We start from the raw sequence: 22711 nt of genomic DNA, 5'->3' as shown, positions 1-22711 counted from the left end.
TTTTCTATGTCTGCTTCTGTCTAATTGAACCCCAGTGGGCCTCAGCAGATGGCCGCTCACACTGAGTCTGGTTCTGGTGGAGATTACTTCTTGTTAAAAGGGAGTTTTTCCTCTCCACTGTCGCTACAAGCATGCTTAGTGTGAGGGATTGCTGAAGAGTCAATGAGTCGATGCAATCAACTGGTTTTCCTTAGATAGAAAACTTTGAATCAATCTGACTGGATGATCTGGTGAACTGTAAGGTGTTGTGAATTGTCGCTATAATAATAAATTTAATCTATTGACATTTATTTAGTTTGCGCAGCTCTAAATCCTCCTGTACCAACTCTAAGCTTTATCTTTTTTTAATGCGTTTTTGCTCCTGAATCATCAACTATACTTAGATTATTAAATATTTGCCCTGATCCATGTTGCTTCTGCTCCTTGTTGCCTCAGGCTCCCGTCACGTGACTGGCTCCTCCCACCCATCCCGTCTCCTAGCACCTCTCCCATCTCCTCCCGGTTTTCCTTTTCCGGCGGAAGCCCCTCCCTGTTAGCGTTTAGCTCCGCAGCCGCACAACAGCAGCAAAGTCCGAGTAACGGTGTAGATAAACTCGGTGAAGAGGACGCCATGAGTCCCGGGGAGGAGCAGCTGGGCGCGCGGTGACCAGACGGAGCTTCTTCCGCCGCTTTGACTCGTTTTCAGGTCAGTTAATCCAACAGAAAGCTCCGGGAAAACAGCGGTCTGCTCCCCAACCCTGGAGGTCTCAGACTGCCAGCTCCAGTCCGGCTGGTTCCTCCGTTTTCTGGGGCCAGACGGAGGGCTGAAGCTGGGACGGGTTCTGGGACGGGACGGGGGTAAGGCTCCTGAGGTGTTCTGAGTGAAAATGTTTCAGTTTAACTGGAGCTGTAGCAGCTAGGTGTCAACAATAACTAGCTAACTTTTTCCCATTGGATTGAATGGAGCTAATATTAGCATCCTGTAACTTTCACTAGCAGCTAATATCAACATTAGCTCTGCCTCCCATCAGCCTGAAAACACCCTCTGTCTGTCAGCCGTTGGTCCTTTAGTGATGGAGGAGATTGAAGCTGTTTAGATTTAAATCCTCATGTTTTTATCTTCAGACTTCAGACTATTTTCTCTGATCTGATCAGATCTGAATATTTGACTGAGATCCTCTGGAGCTGAAGACCTCCTCTGACTCTGTGGTGGCCTCTGCCATCCTCTGCAGAGCTGTGTGTGGGAGTAGCAGCTAATCTGACCCAGCAGCTCTCTGCTCGGTTTAATGCTTCAACATTTCAGCTGAAACATCAACTCTGGTGTTTAACTTTAGGCCCTCAGAACCTCAGAGTGACTCCAACCATCTTTGCCATAACTTGCTTTCAGAAGCTGTACTGAGATCTTCTCTTCCATGTGCTGCTTAATAAAGATTAATCATTATTTTATTAAAACAACAAACTACAGTGAGAGAAGCATTTAAAAAGGATGAACTCTTAAAAAGAAAAATGTACAACTCTAAAAGCAGACAAAATTCAATTCAGTTTATTTCTAAAGCACCAATTCACCAGTGTTCACAAGTTTTCTATCTAAGGAAAACCAGCTGATTGCATCGACTCATTGACTCTTCAGCAATCCCTCACACTAAGCATGCTTGTAGCGACAGTGGAGAGGAAAAACTCGCTTTTAACAGGAAGAAACCTCCAGCAGAACCAGGCTCAGTGTGAGCGGCCATCTGCTGAGGCCCACTGGGGTTCAAGGAGACAGAAGCAGACATAGAAAAAGCAGCTGTAAAGGCGGCCCCGTCCAGGAAACACACAGCCAGGCGGACGAGCTCCCATGTCAGAGGATGAAGAGAGCACATCCAGTTAGTCACAGTCAGAGAAACAGGACTACACTGGAAAACAGGCCAAGCTCCAACATCTATTAACAAAGGTGTTGATGGCAGCAGCACAGCTGATGTTTCTCTCCAGGATGGAGTCACAGCCAAACAGGAACAGACCAGATGAAGCTACTATGAGAAAAAGCAGAGAGAGCAGAACGTTAGAGATTGAACTAACAGATTCTGCAGAGTGGGAGAATAGAGATAGAATGAAGCAGAATGATGAAAAAGGGGTCCCTATGTCCTCCAGCAGTCTAAGCCTATAGCAGCAGAACTATAGAGATAGCTCAGGATAACCTGAGCCACTCTAACTAGAAGCTTTATCAAAAAGGAAAGTTTTAAGCCTAGCCTTAAAAGTAGACAGGGTGTCTGCCTCACGGACTAAAACTGGTCCAAAAGAGAAATCATAGATAAAATCTGTGCTTCTTGCATTAAACATGTCTGTCGGTGGGGTGAAGGTCTAAAGGAGGTTGGTTCCAGCATTGAAACTTTCCCACAGTGCAGACCTGATGGAAAGCTGATGCTGATGCTGAGATGCTTCTCTGAACTCCATGTCTGTTTGATTGTTTTACTGTGTTTAAAAAATAAATGAAGAGAATGAATCCTTTACTGATCAGATTGATCACTGATCTTTAAAAAGCCTGAGGCATAATTTTAACCTTTGCCAGTACTGATTTATATATTTTTATTTTTAACTGACTCTAATGTATTTTACTGGGTCATGATACACCTTCACTGCTCCAGTCTTAGTTTGCTGTAGAAAATGATGACGATGCAAATTTAAAGAGCTCATAAGTCGGTGCTCTTAAATACAAATGAGACTTTTCAAACACTGACGGCTTCTGCTGCTCAGACCTTTGTGAGGTACAGTAGATGTAACTAAAAATGATGAGTCTGATCTAGAGATGTCCCGATCCAGGTTTTTTCACTTCCGATCCGATACCGATATTGTTTTTGGACTTCCGATCCGATACCGATACTGGCCGATACCAGCCTATCCGAGCATGTATTTAAGTTTAAGTTAAAGTATTTAGCCTTAGTTGTAAGACTCATGTTGAAAAGGGTTTTAGTACTCTTGATAACATCTAGCCAGCTGAATTAGGTGAGATTGAATAAAACACAATGATTGGTAACAACAAACTTACCTGTTAATTAACAGATAAACACAAACTGGACAAAATTATGAATAGCAATCTGAAATTGCACAGTGAGCAGTAAAACCGTAAACAGTTAAAGGTGCAAGTATTACTGTAAGTTTTAATAAAAATGCAAAACAGACAAGAGTGGAAAATAGTCTATTAACTTAGAATCAGGACTCTACTCTTGAAAAAAGACACTGCTTAAAAAAAATCAGTGCAAATAATAGTGAACTATTACACAAAAATGCCTTATACTCCCCAATCTCCTCCACACCTAGTCTCCATCTACACATCGTGCAGGATAAAATAATCCCACACGGCTGACATTTTCCCCGCTATCTTCCAATTCACCTGTTTTAATGGTTAGGCTGGGAGACAGACCCAAAAAGACCTGTGGGTGTGTTGAAGGTGTTCTGGAAAATGCGGACCGGATTCGTGGGGAACACTGGCGCAAAATAGTGGAATGGATGGTTTCAATCGACGAAACTGGAAAATACGGACCGGATTTTTAAACAAAAACTGGATCGGCAGTCTGGATTGGCATTTTTACATGCCTTGCCGATACCAATTTTTTTGCCAATATCGGCGTCCGATCCGATGCGTGGATCGGATCGGGACAAGCCTAGTCTGATCTATTTAGAGCCGGAGAGCTCCGTCAGCGATACACTGCTGCTCTTTAGGTGCCCTAATAAGCGTCTCTGCAGATCCTTCCTCCGAGCAGAATCTCTGTTCCCAAAAAACTAAAATAGTAATCACCTCCTCTATACGTGCAAAGATGTGTATATATATTTTTTGTAAATGGTCTGTTGTTTTTATTGCATATTTTCTGCACATTTTTTACATTTTTTAATTCCCCTTCTTTTGTCTGACCTGAGTGGCCATTTTTAACAACTAAATAGCTTTTTTTCCTGCTTGCTGATGATATCACAGAATATTGCTCTGATGTGATATTTAATATTGACGAATGTGGCGGCAGGATGATGCAGATTAATCGTATTTTATCAAATATTTCCTGAATTGAACCAATATAATTTCTGTATCCATATAAACTCAATAAAAGCCTCTGAAAGTCTGTGAAGAACAACAGAATCCTGGACAAATTTCAGACGATTATTTCCCAGGTTTATAAAATGTCAGTATTACATTTAATGCTTGGAACGTGCGCATAATGCTGTAATAATAGACTTTAAATCAAAATATCAAAAATGCCTCTCCATTATTAAAAATAATTTAACTCAATATATTTTAATGTTGCACTATGAGAAAAGGTTTGATTCATTTCTATTTTTTAATCAACTGATCCATTTATTACTAACCTCTGATTCCATTAATGTTAAAACAGTAGAATATTCTAGAGTTGAATAAAACAATAAATCAGTAGACATTTGGATAAAGGGCCCAGTCCTTCCTGGGGCCCAAAGCAAAAATTTTTTTTGGCTCCATTTCTGGCAGTAATGTCTCTATCTGTGATCAACAGTTCAATGATCAGATCATTCAGAGAAGGACTATAAACTTATTACAGCCTGTTTACAGTCTCCTATCCATCTGTTTGCATCATCAAATAATAATAAAGTAATAAACTGGTACACAGTTTACTGACAGAGAAACGGTCGCATGGTTTCTACCTTTTGGATCCAACCTGCAGAGCAGCTAAAAACTGAAATACATAAAAATAAATGGACATAATTCAATGGTACATAAGGAAGAGGATTAGGGCCACTGAAAAAAAAGTTAACTGATTTTAAAATTTTATTTCAGTTAAATATGGGAAAAAAGTCAGAATTCTGAGAAAAAAATCAGAAAAAGTAGACTTTAATGTCAGAATTCTGACTTTTCTCTTAGAATTCTGACTTTTTTCTCACAATTCTGACTTTATGTATATATATATATATATATATATATATATATATATATATATATATATATATATATATATATATATATATATATATATATACACTTTTTTTTTTTGGTATAATTCCTGCTCTAAGTGTGTCGCTCTGTCAGCTAAAGGCATGTTTTAGAGTGTCTACACTCCAGTTGACGATTAATCGATTATTAAAATAGTTGAGAATTATTTCAATATTCAGTTAATCACAATTAATTGTTTAACCCCGAATGTCAATAAAAAGTTACCTGAAACGAGGCAGAAAATGAAATTTAAAATTGAGCTTTTCTGTTTGCAAATTCACCATAAAACAGAAGTTTTTAAATGTTTTAACCTGTGACCCAAAAATAACTATTAACAGTCTAGTGATTAATAGAAATATATGTATTTACTTCTATATATGTATATTTATACACATACAGTAAAGTAATTATATCATTTTTTTACATAAAGTTTTCAAAATAACAAATCATTTGATGAATCATTTTAAATGTATTTTAAATTAAATGGAACATTTGAGATATATATATATATATATAGATATTTGAGATATATATATATATATATATTTATTATTATTTTATTTTTTTTTTTAAGTGTAATGCAAAATGTAAACAATGTATTAAAATGAATGTTACACCTATACACTGGCTTTGTCCGATTGTTTGCTCAAATTGTGATCATTACATTGTTTATTCTAACCAAATTAGCTTTAGGCAACTAGATTGGTTGGAAAAACAACCAATCTATTCTTAGGATTTATCCAAACTTTATCCAGCTGACAGCATCTCTCCTCCAAACACCCACATCTTGACTGAACACTGAGGCTGTTTAGATGCCTTTCAAAATTCTTGCTTAAAGGAATAGTACACCCAAAACATGATTAGCCTTCATTTTCTACTCACCCCCATGCTGAACAACACTCTGGAGTACTTTTTTGATATCTCAAATGCATCTGGAGATCTGGGAGGCTTCTTGCTGTCTGCTGACATTCAAATAATGGAGGTCTATGGCGCCCGAGGCAGAAAGGTCCATAAAAGTCCACAAAAAACGTGTCAATATTCCTCCATACTGCTTGTCCAATGTATTCCAAGTGTCCTGAGTGGGTAGCGTCCAGAATTTACTCGAAACGAAGTCATTTAGAATGTTTTTAGAGCATAAACAGTAGTGTATAGGATTTCCTAAAAGCGAGTTCACGAGTCTACGGAAACCGTGGCAGACCAAACCAGATGAAAGTGCGCATTCAGCGTCTGCTCTGCCGATAATGCAAGCGTAGAAGAAGAAATGTGCTGTTTACCTGTGCAAAGAAAGAAACAACGAAAGAAAAATGTCTGAGGACTTCAGTGTTGAGGAAGAGCATGAGTTCTTTGCCGAGCTGAATGCGCTGGTTTGGTCTGCCGGCTTCCGTAGCGTCATGAACGCGCTTTCAGGAAGTCCTATACACTACTGTTTATGCTCTAAAAACATTCTAAATGACTTCGTTTCGAGTAAATTCTGGATGCTACCCACTCAGGACACTTGGAATACATTGGACGAGCAGTATGGAGGAATATTGACACGTTTTTTGTGGACTTTTATGGACCTTTCTGCCTCGGGCGCCATAGACCTCCATTATTTGAATGTCAGCAGACAGCAAGAAGCCTCCCAGATCTCCAGATGCATTTGAGATATCAAAAAAGTACTCCAGAGTGTTGTTCAGCATGGGGGTGAGTAGAAAATGAAGGCTAATCATGTTTTGGGTGTACTATTCCTTTAAGAGTCGACAGCGGTGCCCTCTAGTGGATGATTAGAACATTACATCAACGAATTGAAAAGAATAAAAAATCCCCTTATTGTCCCACAATGGGGAAATCCTGGCGTTACAGCAGCAAAAAGATTATACACAAAAAAATGTCACACAAATGTGGACCTTAGAATAATGTATAAAAATAACATAATAAAAGAGTTAAAAGTTAAACAATAAAATACTGTAAAGTGTTTTAATAATATAAAACTGCACCTGAAGAAAACATTAACCAACATACAGGACATTTTTACAGTAATGGATATCTGAAAATAGCAGCAACATCAGAGATGTGCAAAATGGCAGCAGCGTGTTATTTTCGTTTCTCTTCCATCCAGGAAGCTTTTTTAATTCAAAATGTCAGAAATAACGTTAAGTTCCAGGTTTTATAGAATAACCCAACAAAGCCTTTTTTTTTTGTTTAGAAAACATGTAAATAGAAACGGACAAACGGGTCCACCCCTTTGGAATGGGGGTCGTTTGGCTTCTTTTGTTGGCCTGCAATGCCCCATACCTGTCTGTGTCTCTGAAAGGGGGTTGTTAAAGGGAATTGTTGGCCTGACTGAATAGGCGAGGTCTTCTGTTCTCCTGTTAAGGGAAGAAATCAACTCAATCGCTGCAAAGTTTGGATTTAAATCAGAAAGCGTCCAGATGAGTAAAGTCTGCACTTATTCAGCGACTCTAGTCACAGATGGCTGCTCTCCTCTGGCTCTGACTGGAGGAGTTGGAGGCGTGGCCCGGCCCGGCTCAGACCTGCTCCTGTTTCCACCTCAGAGGAGCAGCTGTGCAGCAGGAAGTTCTTGTGATGGTAAACTGTCGCCGGGCAGAACAGAGCCGATTGTTGACAGGACTTTGAGGTCAGACCAGAGTCTTATGACACTTCATTCGGCTCCTGCTGGTTCTGATGTTGCGTTTACTGGATCTGTTCCTGTAGAGGCCTGTGTTCCTCCGATGCAGACTGGACCCACCTGCTCTGATGGAGGCTGGTGTGGTTCTGGTCCGGTGAATCCTCAGGCTAACCATCTGTCCCCTCTGTCTCCACAGGACCATGCCCTCAGGCCTTTCTTTCCTCCACTTTTAGAGACGGAACCACTTTTTCCAGGATGGGCTTTGGTCGGGATCTCATCAACTCCCATGAGGGTTTACTGAAGCTGCAGGACTGGGAGCTGAAGGTAGGCGATGGACCGCTGGGCGGTTTGTTCTCTGCTGGAAGATCCGACCTCTTTGCTGTCACTGGACGCACCGTCGCTTCGTGTCGCGCTCCGTTGGACTCAGACTTTAAGACAAAGATGAATGTAGGACTCCAGGTTTATTTCCTCTGAAGATTTTTGCTGCAACGATCCGTTTTCAGGTCCTGATCCGACGTCTGGCTCTGCGTCTTCAGAGTTCTGATGCGTGTCCGTGCCATCAGGGTGAGAAATCAGCTGAAGTATTCTAGTGGCGACGCCTCACAATGATCATATCAGGATCCCTGCTGATAACAGGAGATTACAGCTGTAACCTTGACAGGAAGTGATCCGGCGTCTCACATTTGATCTATTAATTAACCCGACCGGAGACACGCTGGACCTATTGAGGCGGGGACTGGGACCAAATCTGTTTGTCTGCTGGGTTTGATTAAAGATTAAAGAAATTAAACTCTTTAGTTGCTTTACAAATCTTTCTATTTTTTATTTTGTTCTTATTTTTCATGTAAAGCACTTTGAATTGTCCATGTACAGAATGATGCTATACCAATAAGCCTCGCCTTTGTTTTCCTTTATTCAGTGACTTTTCAAAGTTATTGACTTTTTCTGACTTGTTGGAGACTTTAGCCTATACCTCTGATTGAGTTTCCTGTCTCCAGCAGCGAGCGCTGCTGTCAGCCCCTCCCTCCTCCAAAGCGATGGAAGGTGGTCAGTCTCAGCTGACACGATACTCGGTAGTACCAATAGTATTCAGTCAGTACCTATAAAAGTACTGAGTTTGATGCTCATCTCTGTCTGCTGATGTTATTAACCCCATTTCCACTACCCTCTGAAAACCGATCCATGCCACGGTCGGTTCTTACCACCATTTACACACCATGCTAGCGTGGCTCCTTACCTCCTAGTGGCGATCTACGGTACTACTGCTCTATAGTTAAACAAGCAAACCAACATGGCGGTGCCTGTAACATTCAGGAAGTTTGCTGGGAGTCAGGCCAAGAGGGCAGCCTTTGGTGAATTTACTTGACAGAGTCACCTTTTGGGAAGTGGATATGACAAATGACCGTCTAATCAGGGTTTAAAGATGCAGGAAACGGCGACTGACGTTGAGGTGCGTCACACTGCTAAGCAGAATCATCACTGGAAATCATGCGTCACGGTAGGGAAGCTAGGATTTTTCTGAATGGCTGAAATTTCATGGTTACAGAGGCTGATAGTAAGGAGATGAGGCGTTCTGCTCATACGCATTTTTACCCCATTTACACTACCCTTGAAAAACCGTGCCGAGACCGGTCCGAGCTCAGTAACTGAGATAACTTATCGTGTGTAAATGGAAAGCAAACTGAACTGAACCGAGCTAGACACAACCGGACCGAGCTAACTGCAGACCAGTTCCAGAGGTGGGCTCGGCTCGGTTTTTCCCTGGCTCGGTTCTCTGATAACAAGAGCGCATGAGCAGAACGCTTCATCTCGGTCTGGCTGCACATCCCCATTCACACTCCAATCCAGTAGGTGGCGGTAATGCCCCTCCGGAAACAGAAGAAGAACAACAACCTCTTCTTCAACTATAAACAATAATCGAAATCTTCTCCACACAACATTTTAAATAATGTCATTTTAAATAATAACACCGAATTACAGCAATAATAATCAAGCATAACTTTCTGAATGTGACGGGCGCCGCCATTTTGATTTGCTTGATTCCCTCCTTCTTCGTCTTCTTCTTCTTGTGTTTTATGGCGGTTTTGCAAACAACTTTTGGTGCATTACCGCCACCAACTGCTTGATTTCCTCCTTCCATACTGGCAGTAATACCGCAGATCGTCACTAGGAGGCGAGGAACCGAGATAGCGTGATGTGGAAACGGTCGTCAGAACCGAGCTCGGCCTGGTTAACTGATCCGAGCTCGGACCGGTCTCGGCATGGATCGGTTTTTCAAGGGTAGTGGAAATGGGGTGTAAGTTATCTGAGAACTGAGCCAGAACTGAACCGCGCTGAGCTCTACTGATGAGCTAGTACCATGTTAGCGCACTTCAGTTGTGTCTGGCACGCTCTGGTTCAGTTGTGCGTGCCCTTTAAGGTGTGGTTATCCTCCCCTAGCAGTTTGTCGCAGTGAGCTTGTCACAGATATTTTTGATCTACGCCCAATATTGAAGCATGGTCTGCGCTATGTTATTCCACGCCACAATGCAAGAGGGACAATCAGGAACTAGCTGTGGGTCTAGATTAGGGGTGTGGAAAAAAATCATTTTGGCAATATATCGCGATTTTTGGCTGCCTGATATATCGATCTTTTAGTTCCTAGTATTTATTTTTTTTTAAAGGAAAACATTTTTACCTCAAACTGAGGGAAAATGGGCTACCTTTGTACCACCACTCTGGCAGATGGCGCTGTGGCGCCCTTTTGCTGTCCGGTGCAGCATATTATTTATAGTTGAGGCGTTAACAGTGGAAGACATGGACTCACTTAAACCCCAAACAACATGGATACCAAAATAACTCAACCATCAATATCATCTGATGAACATATACAGAGGTTGCTTTTTTATCTTTACATTTAATTTTGATAGCAGGAAAAAAAATCGCTATATATGGTTATAATGCAATAAAGTGATGATATTGTATCGTGACAAGCATCGTATCGCAACACCCATGCCAATACTCACCCCTAGTCTAGATACGGCCGAGGAGGTCAGGAAGTGGGGGCAAATTTGTGCGACAACGGTGGGACATGAGGGCAAAAAAGAGCGGGGATCCAGGTGGAAAAAGGGTCCCAGCGTTCTCGCTCTTCTAGCTCATCTTCACGAGACGTTTTCCACAATGACGGACATACAAACAAAACAAGCCGGTAAAGAACCAAACAGGAAATACGCATAGTGTAGAGCGGGTGTAGAGTTGACCAATCAGAGGCCTCCTGTCTGCGGTCACCTACAAGTTTGGAGAGGTGCAGCAGAATGTCTGTAAAAGGGGCGGGGCATATTTGTGTTCACTGCGACACGCAGAGGACCGGATTTCTGAGCATAAACCAGCCTTTACACTCAACACTTATCTCTGATTGAAATGGGCGGTGGAAATGCAGCTAATGTCTCCATCAGGTGACATCAGGTGCTGACTAACATTAGCGGAGCCTCCGCCCCTCATTCTGACCTAATCTGCGTTTCCCTTCAGCTGCTGGAGACGGTGAAACGCTTCATGACGTTGCGGGTGAAGAGCGACAAAGAGTACGCCGCCCTGCTGCTCAGCATGACTCAGCAAACGGAGAAGCAGGAAGCCGCGGACTACGTCAGCACCGTCAGCAAGGTAAGCCGCTCGCCCGTTTGGGCAGCCGGCCGATCAGCCGCCGCCGACTAAGTCCGGATGGCTCTGTCAGTCGTGGTCGCAGGTGATTCGTCAGACGGAGGCATTGGGTCGAATCATGAGGAGCCACGCAGACGACCTGAACTCCGGGCCGCTGCACCGCCTCGCCACGCTGATCCGCGACAAGCAGCAGGTGAAGAAGAGCTACCAGAGTCTTCATCAGCAGCTGGAGAGCTACAACCACAAGGTACCTAGCAACACAGAAAGGAGCGGGGTCTGGGCTCCGCCCACAGGTACTATAAGTGTTTGTTGTTGCTAGGTAACCAAAAGTGACCTGGAGAAGCTGAAGACATCCTATCGTCAGCTGAGCCGTGACGCCAACAACGCCAAAGACAAGTACCGAGAGGCGCTAGCCAAAGGTTGGTGTTAGCCAGGCCGCTACCTTTGGCTAGCTGCACTTCTTGTTCCACTGAGCCCCCCCTCTCCCTCCGTCCAATCACAGGCCGGGAAGCTGAGCGGGCCCGGGAACGCTACGACAAAGCGACGGCGAAGCTTCATAACCTCCACAACAACTACGTGTTGGCGGTGTGCGGCGCCCAGACGCAGCAGGACAAACACCGTCAGCAGGCGGCGCCCGCGCTGCTGGACGCGCTGCAGAGGATGCAGGAGGACATGACGCTGGCACTGTGAGTCACGTGACCCGCCCACCGAGCGCGGCGCTGGATCGTTGTTACTGAAACACGCTGATCAGAGCGGTGATGAACTCTTCCTGTGCTCCGTAGTTAAAGTGACGCTTGTTTTTACGCTCTGCAGTAAAAGTATTCTGGAGGAGTATTATGAGATCAGCAGCCTGCTGACGGAGGAGATCGTTAAAGTCCACCAGGAGATCTCAGCGGCCGTTCAGCAAATCGATCCGCTGGCAGAATATCAGCACTTCATCGACGCCTACAGGTGAGCGCTGCTGCCGGTTTTATGTTTTGTTTGTTTTGGCTCGGGCTGGTTGCCATGGTGACCATCGGTTTCTCCCACCCGCAGGTCTCCAGTGGCGCCCGAGGCGAGCGTGGAATTTGATGCGTCTTTATTGGACGAGACGGATAACATCCCAGCCAATGAGATCCTGTGGAACACGCTGACGGCAGACAGCTTACAGAGCATGTGAGCTCCTACAAAATAAAAGCACTTCCTGTGGTCATCAGTTTGATGCAGTTGGTTCTTTATATGGCGCCAGTTTATAATAATAATTATAATATAAAAATTGAACTTTATTGATCTTCACAATGGAGAAATGAGCTCTGCATTTAACCCGTCCCCTCGGGGAGCAGTGGGCTCCCATTGTGTCAAAGTCGGGCACCACTGAGGAGGATTCGGAAATGAAACGGTTGGAACTTTAAGGAGAGAGAACTTTGTTAAATGAATCCCACAATAGTCAGATCAGACGGATTTCTGAGGAAACGCTGCAAATCTTTCATCGTTAATCAGAGGAAACGTCTTTGTTCTGTCAGGTTGTCCTCAAAGACGGAGGAGCTGACGCTGACGCAGAAGAACCTACAAGAAAAGGAGACATTAGCCAACGACCTGGAAGCCAGGATCCAGACGAGTCAGCAGAGCGCAGAGAGGAAGAGCGAGTGAGTCTGAGGAGGCGGGACCAGCAGCCATCCGTCTCCCACCGTCTCCTGTCTCCTCATTGGTCCTCTCTCTCTCTGTGTGTCTCGCCCTCCCCAGCTGTGTCCTGCTGCTGAGTCAGAAACTGTCCCTCCTGGAGCTCCGTCACACGGTCCAATCACTGCGCAGCTCAGAGGCTTCCCTGCTTTCCCAGAAAGCATTGCTGGATGCCAAAATGGCAGCCGCAGTGGCTTCTCCACCCCCGCCGGCGCTGCCCGCGCTGCAGTATGAGGACGACACTCGTTCCGTCTCCTCCACGGTAAATGAAGCCGTTTCTGAAGCGGCTTTTCCTCAGCAGGTTTTCAGTAATCAGAACGTTCTTTATTTCAGGACAAGGTGAAGGAGAAGAGCTCTCGCTTCGACACGCTGCGCCACTCGTTGGCTGGGATGATCCGATCTCCTAAATCCATGCTGGGCTCCTCCACTTCGGTGAGTTTGTGTTGTCGCACTGCCTTGAAATTCCTCCTACGTGAGTCTGATCACAGAGGCGGCGTGACGCTTGCGCCCTTCCCTTGATGCTCCAGAGGAACCAGGATTCCAGAGCAGTTCTAACCCTAATGAGTTTTTTTCTGTATTTCCTCCTTCCTGTCCGGTTTTATCCTCCATATTTGACCCTCCATGTTTCCGTTGACTCCGCCTACAGCGTGCGTTTTGTTGTCTTCCTTTGAGCAGCAGTTCTTCGACGTGATTCCCACATCGGAGCGGCCGCTCGCAGAGCAGGAGTGGTACCACGGAGCCATCCCCCGCACAGAGGCTCAGGAGTTGCTACGGCAACAGGGAGACTTCCTGGTGAGGGAGAGTCACGGCAAACCGGGCGAGTACGTCCTGTCGGTGTTCTCCGACGACCAGCGGCGACACTTCATCATCCAGTACGCTGATGTACGTATCCTCACGCTGACACCTGAAGCAGCACAGACACACCTGAGGTCACAGGTTAGAAACCCACCCTAGCTCCGCCCCTTTTTCTGTCTCTCTCTCTCCGGTAGAGTCAGTATCGGTTTGAAGGGACGGGATTCCCCACTATTCCTCAGCTCATCGAGCATCACTTCTCTACCAAACAAGTCATCACTAAGAAGTCTGGAGTTATTCTGCTGAATCCTGTCGTCAAGGTAACCGCCTTACAAACAAACACGTTATTAATAAATGAAATGTTTTTGCCTTTGATCAGGAGGTTTATATCTAAGATCAGGATGTGATTTGCCAGGAGGAGGTTTTGCTCTCTGGGTGAGCAGCTGAGAAGCGCCGTTAGCAGTTTAGCGTCACTGGAAACACGATCTAGAAATACGTAAAAATTTCTTAAATTAAGTGTATTTACCTTTGATTTGAGAAGGTAAATTAGATAGTTTGCCAATGGAATGAGTAATTTTACTCTTAGAATAAGATAACTAGATCATATTCACTTGAAATAAGACAATGCCATTGTCTTTTCTTATCTTAAATCTAAATAGTCTTGTTCCGTTGGCAAGATGTCTCTTTTATCTCCTCAATTCAAGAACAAATTCACTTATTTTAAGAAAAAATTACTTATCAAGATTTAGATTTTTTGCAGTGTCCTTCACAAGTCCTTACTATCCTCAATTTGAAAATCTAAATTTTAAGGTTGAAAGAATCGGATTAATTATTAAAATAATAGTCAAGTAATTTATTAATCATTTAATTATTAACTGAAGTATAGAGACTCTAAAATGTGTCTTTAGCTGGTAGAGCGACCCACTTAGAGCAGGAATTATACCCGAATTGTTAAAGCTGGGCTTATGCTGTACGACATTTCTAATCATTGCACGCAGCTACAGCTCAGTGTGAGGTCACAGCTCGCCATGTTTGTTCTCACACTGTGCGACCCGACGCTGTGATACGATCTACCTGCTCACACTGTACGTCTAAAAACCGGGTGGGACTCAGCTCCGCAGTGAGATGGCGCTACACGGACTCGTCTATCTGGAAGCCAAACGAAAGAGGAATATGAAGGTCACTAGAGTGAAACGCACTGCCTTGGCAATTTGGGTAATTTTGTGCTGAAAGCCTGAAAAAGAAAAGGAGACGACGTATTTGGACAAAGACATGGCTGAGCAAACGTGGCTACTACGGTCTGTCAATTTTATAGAAACAACTCCATTTGACTCATTGCACCCCCGCCATGCTGCTGGGTTTTCCTCTGAGAGGAAGAAGAAGAAGAAGAATCCTTGTTTGCGCACTGAGAGATTTGCCCATGACCACCTTACGACGGCCGACTGAAAATCAAACATGTTTGATTTTCTCCCGACCTTATGATTCCTGATGGGGAGGCGGTCGTTAGAGGCTGATCGCCTCGTTACCCTCTGTATGCAACACCACCCACCATCAGGCTGAAAGTCGGCCCGAAAAGGGCAAAAAATCGTACAGTGTACTCCCGACTTAAGATAAAAAATCTTTTTCATCTGTCAATGTGTTCAATACAGAGCTGCTCAAGTGGAAAAGTTTTATTTTCACCGGGTTTAATTTCACAAAAAGTCTTCTTTAAGAAACTTCTTTAAGAAACTAATCAATCGATCGATTAGCAATAATTATGGTTAGTTGCAGCGCTGCTAAATTTAAAGGATAAAGCTCCAAGTTTAACCCCTCCTGACCAGTAGTAGGCGCTCTCCTGTCTGTTCTCCTGTTGCTTGTCACTACCTGATCCGTCCCAGAAGCACCTTTTTATATAGATGTTGGGGATAATAATAATAATAATTTACATTTGAATTCAAATCTCACTGTGCTACATTTAAAAGAAAGGGAAAATTAAAACAAGGTTAAAAGACAATAAAATATAAAACAGAGTAAAAACACAATCATTAAAATCAATACATTCAAAGGCAAACGTAGCCTATAAAAAAATCTAAAAATCAGCAATTGTAGGCATTTCTAAAAAGGAAATTCTTAAAACAATCCACCGTCTGTGGGGCCCTAAGCTCGTCTGGGAGATCAGCCTATTTTTCAGTGTAGTCCTGTTTCTCTAACCGTGGGAGCTGACTCGGAGCTTCTCTGCCTGGCTGCGTGTTTCCTGGTCTTTTGTATCTATGCTTCTTTTTCTATGTCTGCTTCTGTCTCCTTGAACCCCAGTGGGCCTCAGCAGATGGCCGCTCACACTGAGCCTGGTTCTGCTGGAGGTTTCTTCCTGTTCAAAGGGAGTTTTTCCTCTCCACTGTCGCTACAAGCATGCTTAGTGTGAGGGATTGCTGAAGAGTCAATGAGTCGATGCAATCAGCTGGTTTTCCTTAGATAGAAAACTTTGAATCAATCTGACTGGATGATCTGGTGAACTGGAAAGTGACCTGAGATGACATGTGTTGTGAATTGGCGCTATAGAAATAGACTGAATAGAATAGAACCTATATTTCCAGCAGAGCTTCATCTTTCCAGCTGCCTCCATGACGAACGGTCTCCCAATAAAGGAGAGATCAGAATGAAACGCAGCGTGAAAAGTCTGTTTTTCTTTTTCTTCAGGATAAGAAGTGGATCCTGAACCATGAAGACGTGGTTCTGGGAGAGCTGCTGGGAAAGGTGACCTCACTTCCTGTTTGCACCCTCTTTCTTTACAATCCCCCGGTCCTTGAACGCCTCTTTGTCGTTCGCCAGGGGAACTTCGGGGAGGTCTTCAAAGGAACGCTGCTGCGGGACAAAATGCCCGTTGCTGTCAAAACGTGCAAAGAAGATTTACCTCCAGAGCTGAAGATCCGCTTCCTGTCTGAGGCCAGGTGACTAAAATATGTCCGTGATTAAAAACCCGGAAGGAAAAACCGTTTTTAGACACTTTTATATCCGATTGGTTGCAGGATCCTGAAGCAGTACGACCACCCCAACATTGTGAAGCTGATCGGTGTTTGTACTCAGAGGCAGCCCATCTATATCGTCATGGAGCTGGTTTCTGGTGGGTGGAGCTTTTGTTCACTCCCTCCCTGCTGGGCTCTCATTGGTCAGTCCCCTAACAGTTTATCTGATTTAACCTCCCAGGGGGAGACTTCCTGTCCTTCCTGAGGAAGAAGAAGGAGGAGCTGAAGGCGAAGCAGCTGGTTCGCTTTGCGGTGGACGCTGCAGCGGGGATGGCTTACCTGGAGAGCAAAAACTGCATCCACAGGTAGCTCAGCTGCTAACAGGTGAGCCTCCTCCTGTTGTTTCAGCTGAACGCGAGCGTAAACCTGTTCTCCTCAGGGACCTGGCAGCCAGGAACTGTCTGGTTGGAGAAAGCAACGTGTTGAAGATCAGCGACTTTGGGATGAGTCGGCAGGAGGATGACGGAGTTTATTCCTCCTCTGGACTCAAACAGATCCCCATCAAATGGACCGCGCCAGAGGCCCTGAACTACGGTAACGGCTGCTTCGTCCCAGACCCTGAACACGAATCAGAGCAGCTAAAACATTATGGAGGGAATCATTGCTAAAAGGAAAAGTTTTGTGAATGGAAAATTGAAAAAAAATACAATCCAGAGAGCCGAGCTCGGTTCCTTAAGACCGTTTATACACCATGCTAGCGCGGTTAATGACCTCCTAGAAGTGATCTACGGCAGCGGTCCCCAACCTCTTTTGCACCACGGACCGGTTATATGTCAGACAATATTTTCACAGACCGGCCTTTAAAGTGTGGTGGAGTAAATACGATCAAATAAATGATACGACTGGCATGAAATCAAATACAAACAGCATAAAAATAAAACTCACCGTTATGTTGAATTATTGGGAGCCCTGAGCTTGTTTCTCCGAAATAAGCCGGTCCCATCTAGGCGTAATCGGAGACAATGACAGACGAAGTGCGCTCCTGATGTCCAGTCTGCTCCGTAGCTTTGTTTTGGTCGCTTTAACCACAGAAAATCCCGCTTCACAAAGAAAGGATGTTATAGAAAGGATGAGTCTTAACCTGAATTAACCTGTGTCAAGAGGCACAGATGCACCGACTGATGTAATCGGGAGATAATACCGCAATTTTTTATATTTTTCAAAATAAAACACCACTCAGACTCTGATCGTCGATAAATTTTATATATATACCGCTGATCTACGGTACTACTGCTCTCTAGAGGGAAAAAAGCAAACCAACATGGCGGCGCCCGTAACATTCAGGAAGTTTGCAGAGCGTCGGGTGAAGAAGGCAGCCTTTGGTGAATTTAGTTGACAGAGTCGGATTTTGGGAAGTGGAAACGACAAACGATCGTCTAATCAGTAGGGCTGGGCGATAATTCAATAACGATATATATCGATCGATAGACGTTTGGCGCAATAAAAAAAAAGAGGGTCGATAAAAGTTCGATAAAAAAGAAACGCAGTTTTCCTTCCTTCTCATTGTAGCCTAGCATGTAGGTTTATGCTAGTCACTGCTTCCTCCCAACCAATCACAATCGCGGACCCAGGCATGCCGTCACAAAGCGCCGCCCTCTCAAACCACAACACAGAGCACATGAAGATGTGCTGCAAGGAGAGGCGGAGGAAATTGTTTCAAAGAAGGGTTTTTCGTAGTTCGGCAGTCTGGCAGTATTTCGGTTATGGCAAGTCGGACCAAAAACAAACCACAGTCATCTGTAAAATGTGTCGGGAACCAGTGAAAACGAAGTCTGATAACACAACCAACTTTTTTTTTTTTTTTTTTTATCATCTCAGCCGCTCACACCCGCAGGAGTACGAGCTGTGTAGGCCCCGACGCGGCTCTCCTCCGAGGAATCTTCGGAAAATATATATATATTTTAAGTTCTGGGCAGTTTCCCACGTAGTTCTAACAATTGAGATAAAAATGCTGAGGGGCCAGAAACTTCAAAGTAATAACTCAGGTTAAAGCAGGAAACGGGGGCGGCGGCGGCGGTGGGGGGGCATTTATATTATTATATTTATTTTGGTCACTTTTCTGGTGACTTTAGTTTATTCTTTGTCAGTATTTAATAACATAACTCAGGTCTTTTAAGTTATTTTTCTTTAAAACAATTCTGTTATGGTTAAAAAAGTTGGTTAAATAAAGATTTAATTCGAAGTCTGTGTTTGTGTTTTTTATTAAAATTAAATCATTTAGCAATATTATAAAAAGTCCAGGCAGAGCTGCACATAAAATATGGTTTCAAATCTTTTCAATAATTATCGATATCGATCAATATGCATTTTTTTTTATCGATAAGCTTTTTTTCTATATCGCCCAGCCCTACTAATCAGGGCTTCCAGACGCAGGAAACAACGACAGACGTTGAGGTTCATGACACTGCTAAGCAGAATAATCACTGGAAATCATGCAACACGGCAGGGAAGCTAGGATTTTATGAATTTCCTGATTACAGAGGCTGACTGGAAATCAAATTTTATTGTTACACATTTTTTATTTTCAATTTATTTTTTGAATTTCTCTTTTTTTAGATTGAGTTTTACAAATTGCATTTTCTTCTAATTGCGTTGGACGTTCTCTTCACTTCGAACTATATCCAAACGCTAAATCATGACATTTCTAAAAATCAGTCTAAAAAAAGTGAAGAAATTAATAAAAAAAAACAACAAAAAACATTTTATGTATAAATCCTGTATCATTTTTTTTAATTTAAAAATCTAAAATATGTAAATAAAATTAAAAATAAAATGGAAACTATAAAATCTAAAAAATAGAAACTTAAAATTCTGCGAAGGAAAAAAATTTGACGAAACAAAATCTTTATTTATTCAAACATTTTTAAATTCCTGGATTGCATTTTTTTTTTCTTTATAAAACATGTTTGTTTCCACCAACAATGGAATAAAATTCCCTCTGAGATCACTATATATGCTGACTGCGTCTCCTCTCGTCTGATTGGCCGCCGCAGGCCGCTACAGCTCAGAAAGTGACGTATGGAGTTATGGGATCCTGCTGTGGGAGACCTTCAGCCTGGGGGTGTGTCCTTATCCGGGAATGACCAATCAGCAGGCTCGGGAGCAGGTGGAGAAAGGTAAAAAAGAAGCGCTGGAGTTTAGAAGTCGTTTGTACGATGAGAAGCTAACTATGTGCTTTATGGTTGCTAGGCTACAGGATGTCGTGTCCTCAGCGCTGCCCTGACGAGGTGTACAAAGTGATGCAGCGCTGCTGGCAGTACAACCCAGAGGAGCGGCCCAAGTTCTCCGAACTGCAGAGGGATCTCGCTGCCATCAAGAAGAAATGAGTGGAGGAGGAGGTGGCCACGCCCTCAGCAGCGGAGTGGGCGGGGCCTGAGTCTTACTTGCTGTTCGGGAAGTGATGTCACACAAGGGGTCTTAGTGCACAGGTGCTAAGAAACGGGCGACGAGTCGTAAACAAACACTAAAAGAAAAGCAAAACCAGATGGAAACAGTGCAGTGGAGAAAAAAAACGCTTAAATGAACAAAAGTCGCAGATCTGAACGAAGTGCGACGTTTCAAAATGTTTATTTTTTACACCAGCTTTTGTTTTTTATTATACACGGAATGTAAAGAAAAGCCACTAAGCCCCGCCCCTTAGCATCAGACGTCTTCCATCCTAAAACTCTTTCCTGTTTCTTTTACTTTAACTTCTCCTTTATTTATTGTTTTAATTTGTTTTTATTTACAACAGCCAGCTGTCAGTCACCTCAGTCCCCGCCCAGTCTGTCTTTGACTAACAATGCTTCTTACTAAAAGGGTCGTCATGGTAACTGAAAGATCATGAACCCCTGCTCGGTTGGTCATCATCATTTCCCGGACCTGTGTGAGGACCGAGCTGAAATGAGCTCAGAGCGCCACCTGCTGTCTGAGTCAGTGAACTCCAGTGTTTTGTTTTCAGCACTAATCTTTTGTTTTTGTTTTTTATAAACTTGTTATAAAGAATTTGTATCATTTATAATGAAAATAAATCATATGACTGTAAAAAGCTCTGGTTTGTTGGAGGAAACGGGTTCAGAGGTGAAGGACTGGGAAAGTCCTTTAGTTTGACTGATTATTTAATATTAACTTTAATATTAATAACACAGTCATGTTATATTCAACGGGCCCAGCAATCAGGGACGCCAATTAAATGTTATGATTTTATGTTCAATTCTATTCCCAGTCAGCTGGGAATTTAAATTTCTGATACTTTAAGATGTTTATTGCCCTCCCTGGTGGGGGGGGGGGTAAAATATCTTATTTAATCAGATATTATTTCAGCTGTTATATACTGTTTATGACACACAGTCCTACTAACTGTGTGTTAGAACAATAGATGAAAGAGTGATTCGAGCACTAATCATGGTCAAACAGTTAATTCTGCACATATATGGAATAAATTCACCACAACTTCTGTTCAAAATATAAGAGTTTATTAACAAAAATCATTCAGCTCCAAGTCAAACGTATTTCAGTTTAACACTCTCAACTAAGACTAGTAAAACTAAACTAAACTAACTACTATGTACAAAGAGGAAGGGAGAAAAACATATTACAGTTTAAGATGGATTCTGTGTTTGAAACCAAAGTTTATCTGGAATAATTTGGGATATGATCAAATTAGCTTTTCACTAATTTAAAGAAATTGGAATGTTTTCAGACCGATTCACAATGCAAATCCACGAGGTGAATAAAACATTATTTGGCCAAATAATGTTTTATTCAAGGATTTGCTTAATCAAGAACAAAAAACCTTTAGTTAAATGATTCTTTACCCTCTTTAGCTAGCAGCGAATAGACATCAGGATTCCACTAAATGACTCTTGGTCAGACTTGGTAATGGAAATGTAATGAGCATCTGAGGAACACATGAACACTAATGTTATATCAGTGTTTAAATCCTTAGTGAATAAAGCTTGTCTAAGCTTTAGCAACAGCTCAACACATATTCCTGTAGCATAGCGTAGCATGCAGTCCATTCTTTAGCATCAATTAGCGTTGTCTTTACTCAGCAGTAAACACACGATATGATTAGCATCATCAAAAGACATGTTGCTTATTCTGTCCCTAATCATGCCAGACCTGCGAACCTTTTTCCATGTCCATTTGGAAAGCTTGAGTTTCCTCCAGTTGTAGCTCTGCAGTCAGGGCACAGCAGGGGTTCTGTCTCAGTCGTTCATCAGGCAGTCCTTCTCTCATCCAGTTTGGCTCTATAAGTTCTGAAACTCAAGAGAAATGTGTTGCAAAAGGTCTGTTTTGCAGCAGTTTGGTTCTGACTTATCCTTGATGGTTCTGGAGATCTGGGGCCCGCATCTCCACTGTGGTGGAGAACCAGCCGAGGCAGACCCCAGCTTCCTGGGCAAGGAAGAGGAGGCTAGGAGAAGAGCGAATTCTGTGTGCTCTGTGGTTTTGTCTGTCCTCACACAGAGGGGGATGGTGGTTGGTCACACCTCTGTGACTCGCCTGTGGAGGCCTTGGCTGAAACGGGGGTTGTTGCAGAGATTCCACAGCTGATTCCGCATCATCATGTCAAGAAGAAATAAGGACACTGGTTCCCAATGTCCAAAAAGTATGATCATGTCTTGTGAATGCAAATGGATGTGTGTTTGGACAAGAGGTGAAAGTGATTAAAGCTAAAGTCATGGTCAAACAGATAATTCTACACAAAAATAATTTAACTCCAAATATATTTCAGTAAAAACTCTTAAAGGTTGCGGTGCGGTAAGCCTAGCGCCATTCTCCCCGCTTTACAAGCTAAATCAATGGGAACTACTAGACACATCTGCAATCAACAACAATTATTGAAGATTACCAGAGGACTTCACCATTGAAATTCACCAGAGCTATAGTGAACACTAGAAAAAATCGAAATCTAGATAAGTAATTTTTTCTTAACATAAGTGCATTTGTTCTTGAATTGAGATTAGTGAGAAACCCTGCCAATAGAACAAGACAATTTACACGTAAAATAAGAAAACACAATTGTATTGTTGTATTTCAAGTGCATATTATCTAATTATCTTATTTTAAGAATAAAAATACTCATTCCATTGGCAAACCATTTCATTTACCTACTCAAATTAA

At 42.9% G+C, this 22711-nt stretch overlaps 1 protein-coding gene across 1 annotated transcript; it reads left to right on the top strand.

The window, feature by feature from the left end:
* The first annotated feature begins 499 nt into the window (after positions 1-499).
* On the top strand, positions 500-20633 carry fer (fer (fps/fes related) tyrosine kinase). The gene is made up of 20 exons (XM_038271992.1): positions 500-685; positions 7714-7841; positions 11025-11156; positions 11227-11400; positions 11473-11572; positions 11656-11839; positions 11967-12104; positions 12189-12308; positions 12656-12778; positions 12876-13074; positions 13146-13244; positions 13488-13694; positions 13802-13924; positions 16281-16337; positions 16413-16531; positions 16610-16704; positions 16788-16911; positions 16986-17140; positions 19600-19722; positions 19796-20633. Exons 2-20 carry the CDS (start codon positions 7773-7775, stop codon positions 19930-19932), a joined length of 2478 nt encoding a protein of 825 aa, XP_038127920.1. The 5' UTR covers positions 500-685; positions 7714-7772; the 3' UTR covers positions 19933-20633.
* The last annotated feature ends 2078 nt before the right edge of the window (positions 20634-22711 follow it).

Source organism: Cyprinodon tularosa, unplaced genomic scaffold (assembly GCF_016077235.1).
Source record: "Cyprinodon tularosa strain WSP-4 unplaced genomic scaffold, ASM1607723v1 ctg813, whole genome shotgun sequence".
NCBI lineage: Eukaryota > Metazoa > Chordata > Actinopteri > Cyprinodontiformes > Cyprinodontidae > Cyprinodon > Cyprinodon tularosa.
The sequence above is the reverse complement of the archived record's forward strand: the minus strand, read 5'-3'. Positions and strand labels throughout refer to the sequence as shown.

Coding starts and splice junctions, on each gene's coding strand:
- fer (XM_038271992.1), top strand. CDS start 7,773: ATGGGCTTTGGTCGGGATCTCATCAACTCCCATGAGGGTTTACTGAAG. Junction 12,105..12,188: donor CACTTCATCGACGCCTACAG/GTGAGCGCTGCT, acceptor TCCCACCCGCAG/GTCTCCAGTGGCGCCCGAGG. Junction 16,532..16,609: donor CGCTTCCTGTCTGAGGCCAG/GTGACTAAAATA, acceptor GATTGGTTGCAG/GATCCTGAAGCAGTACGACC.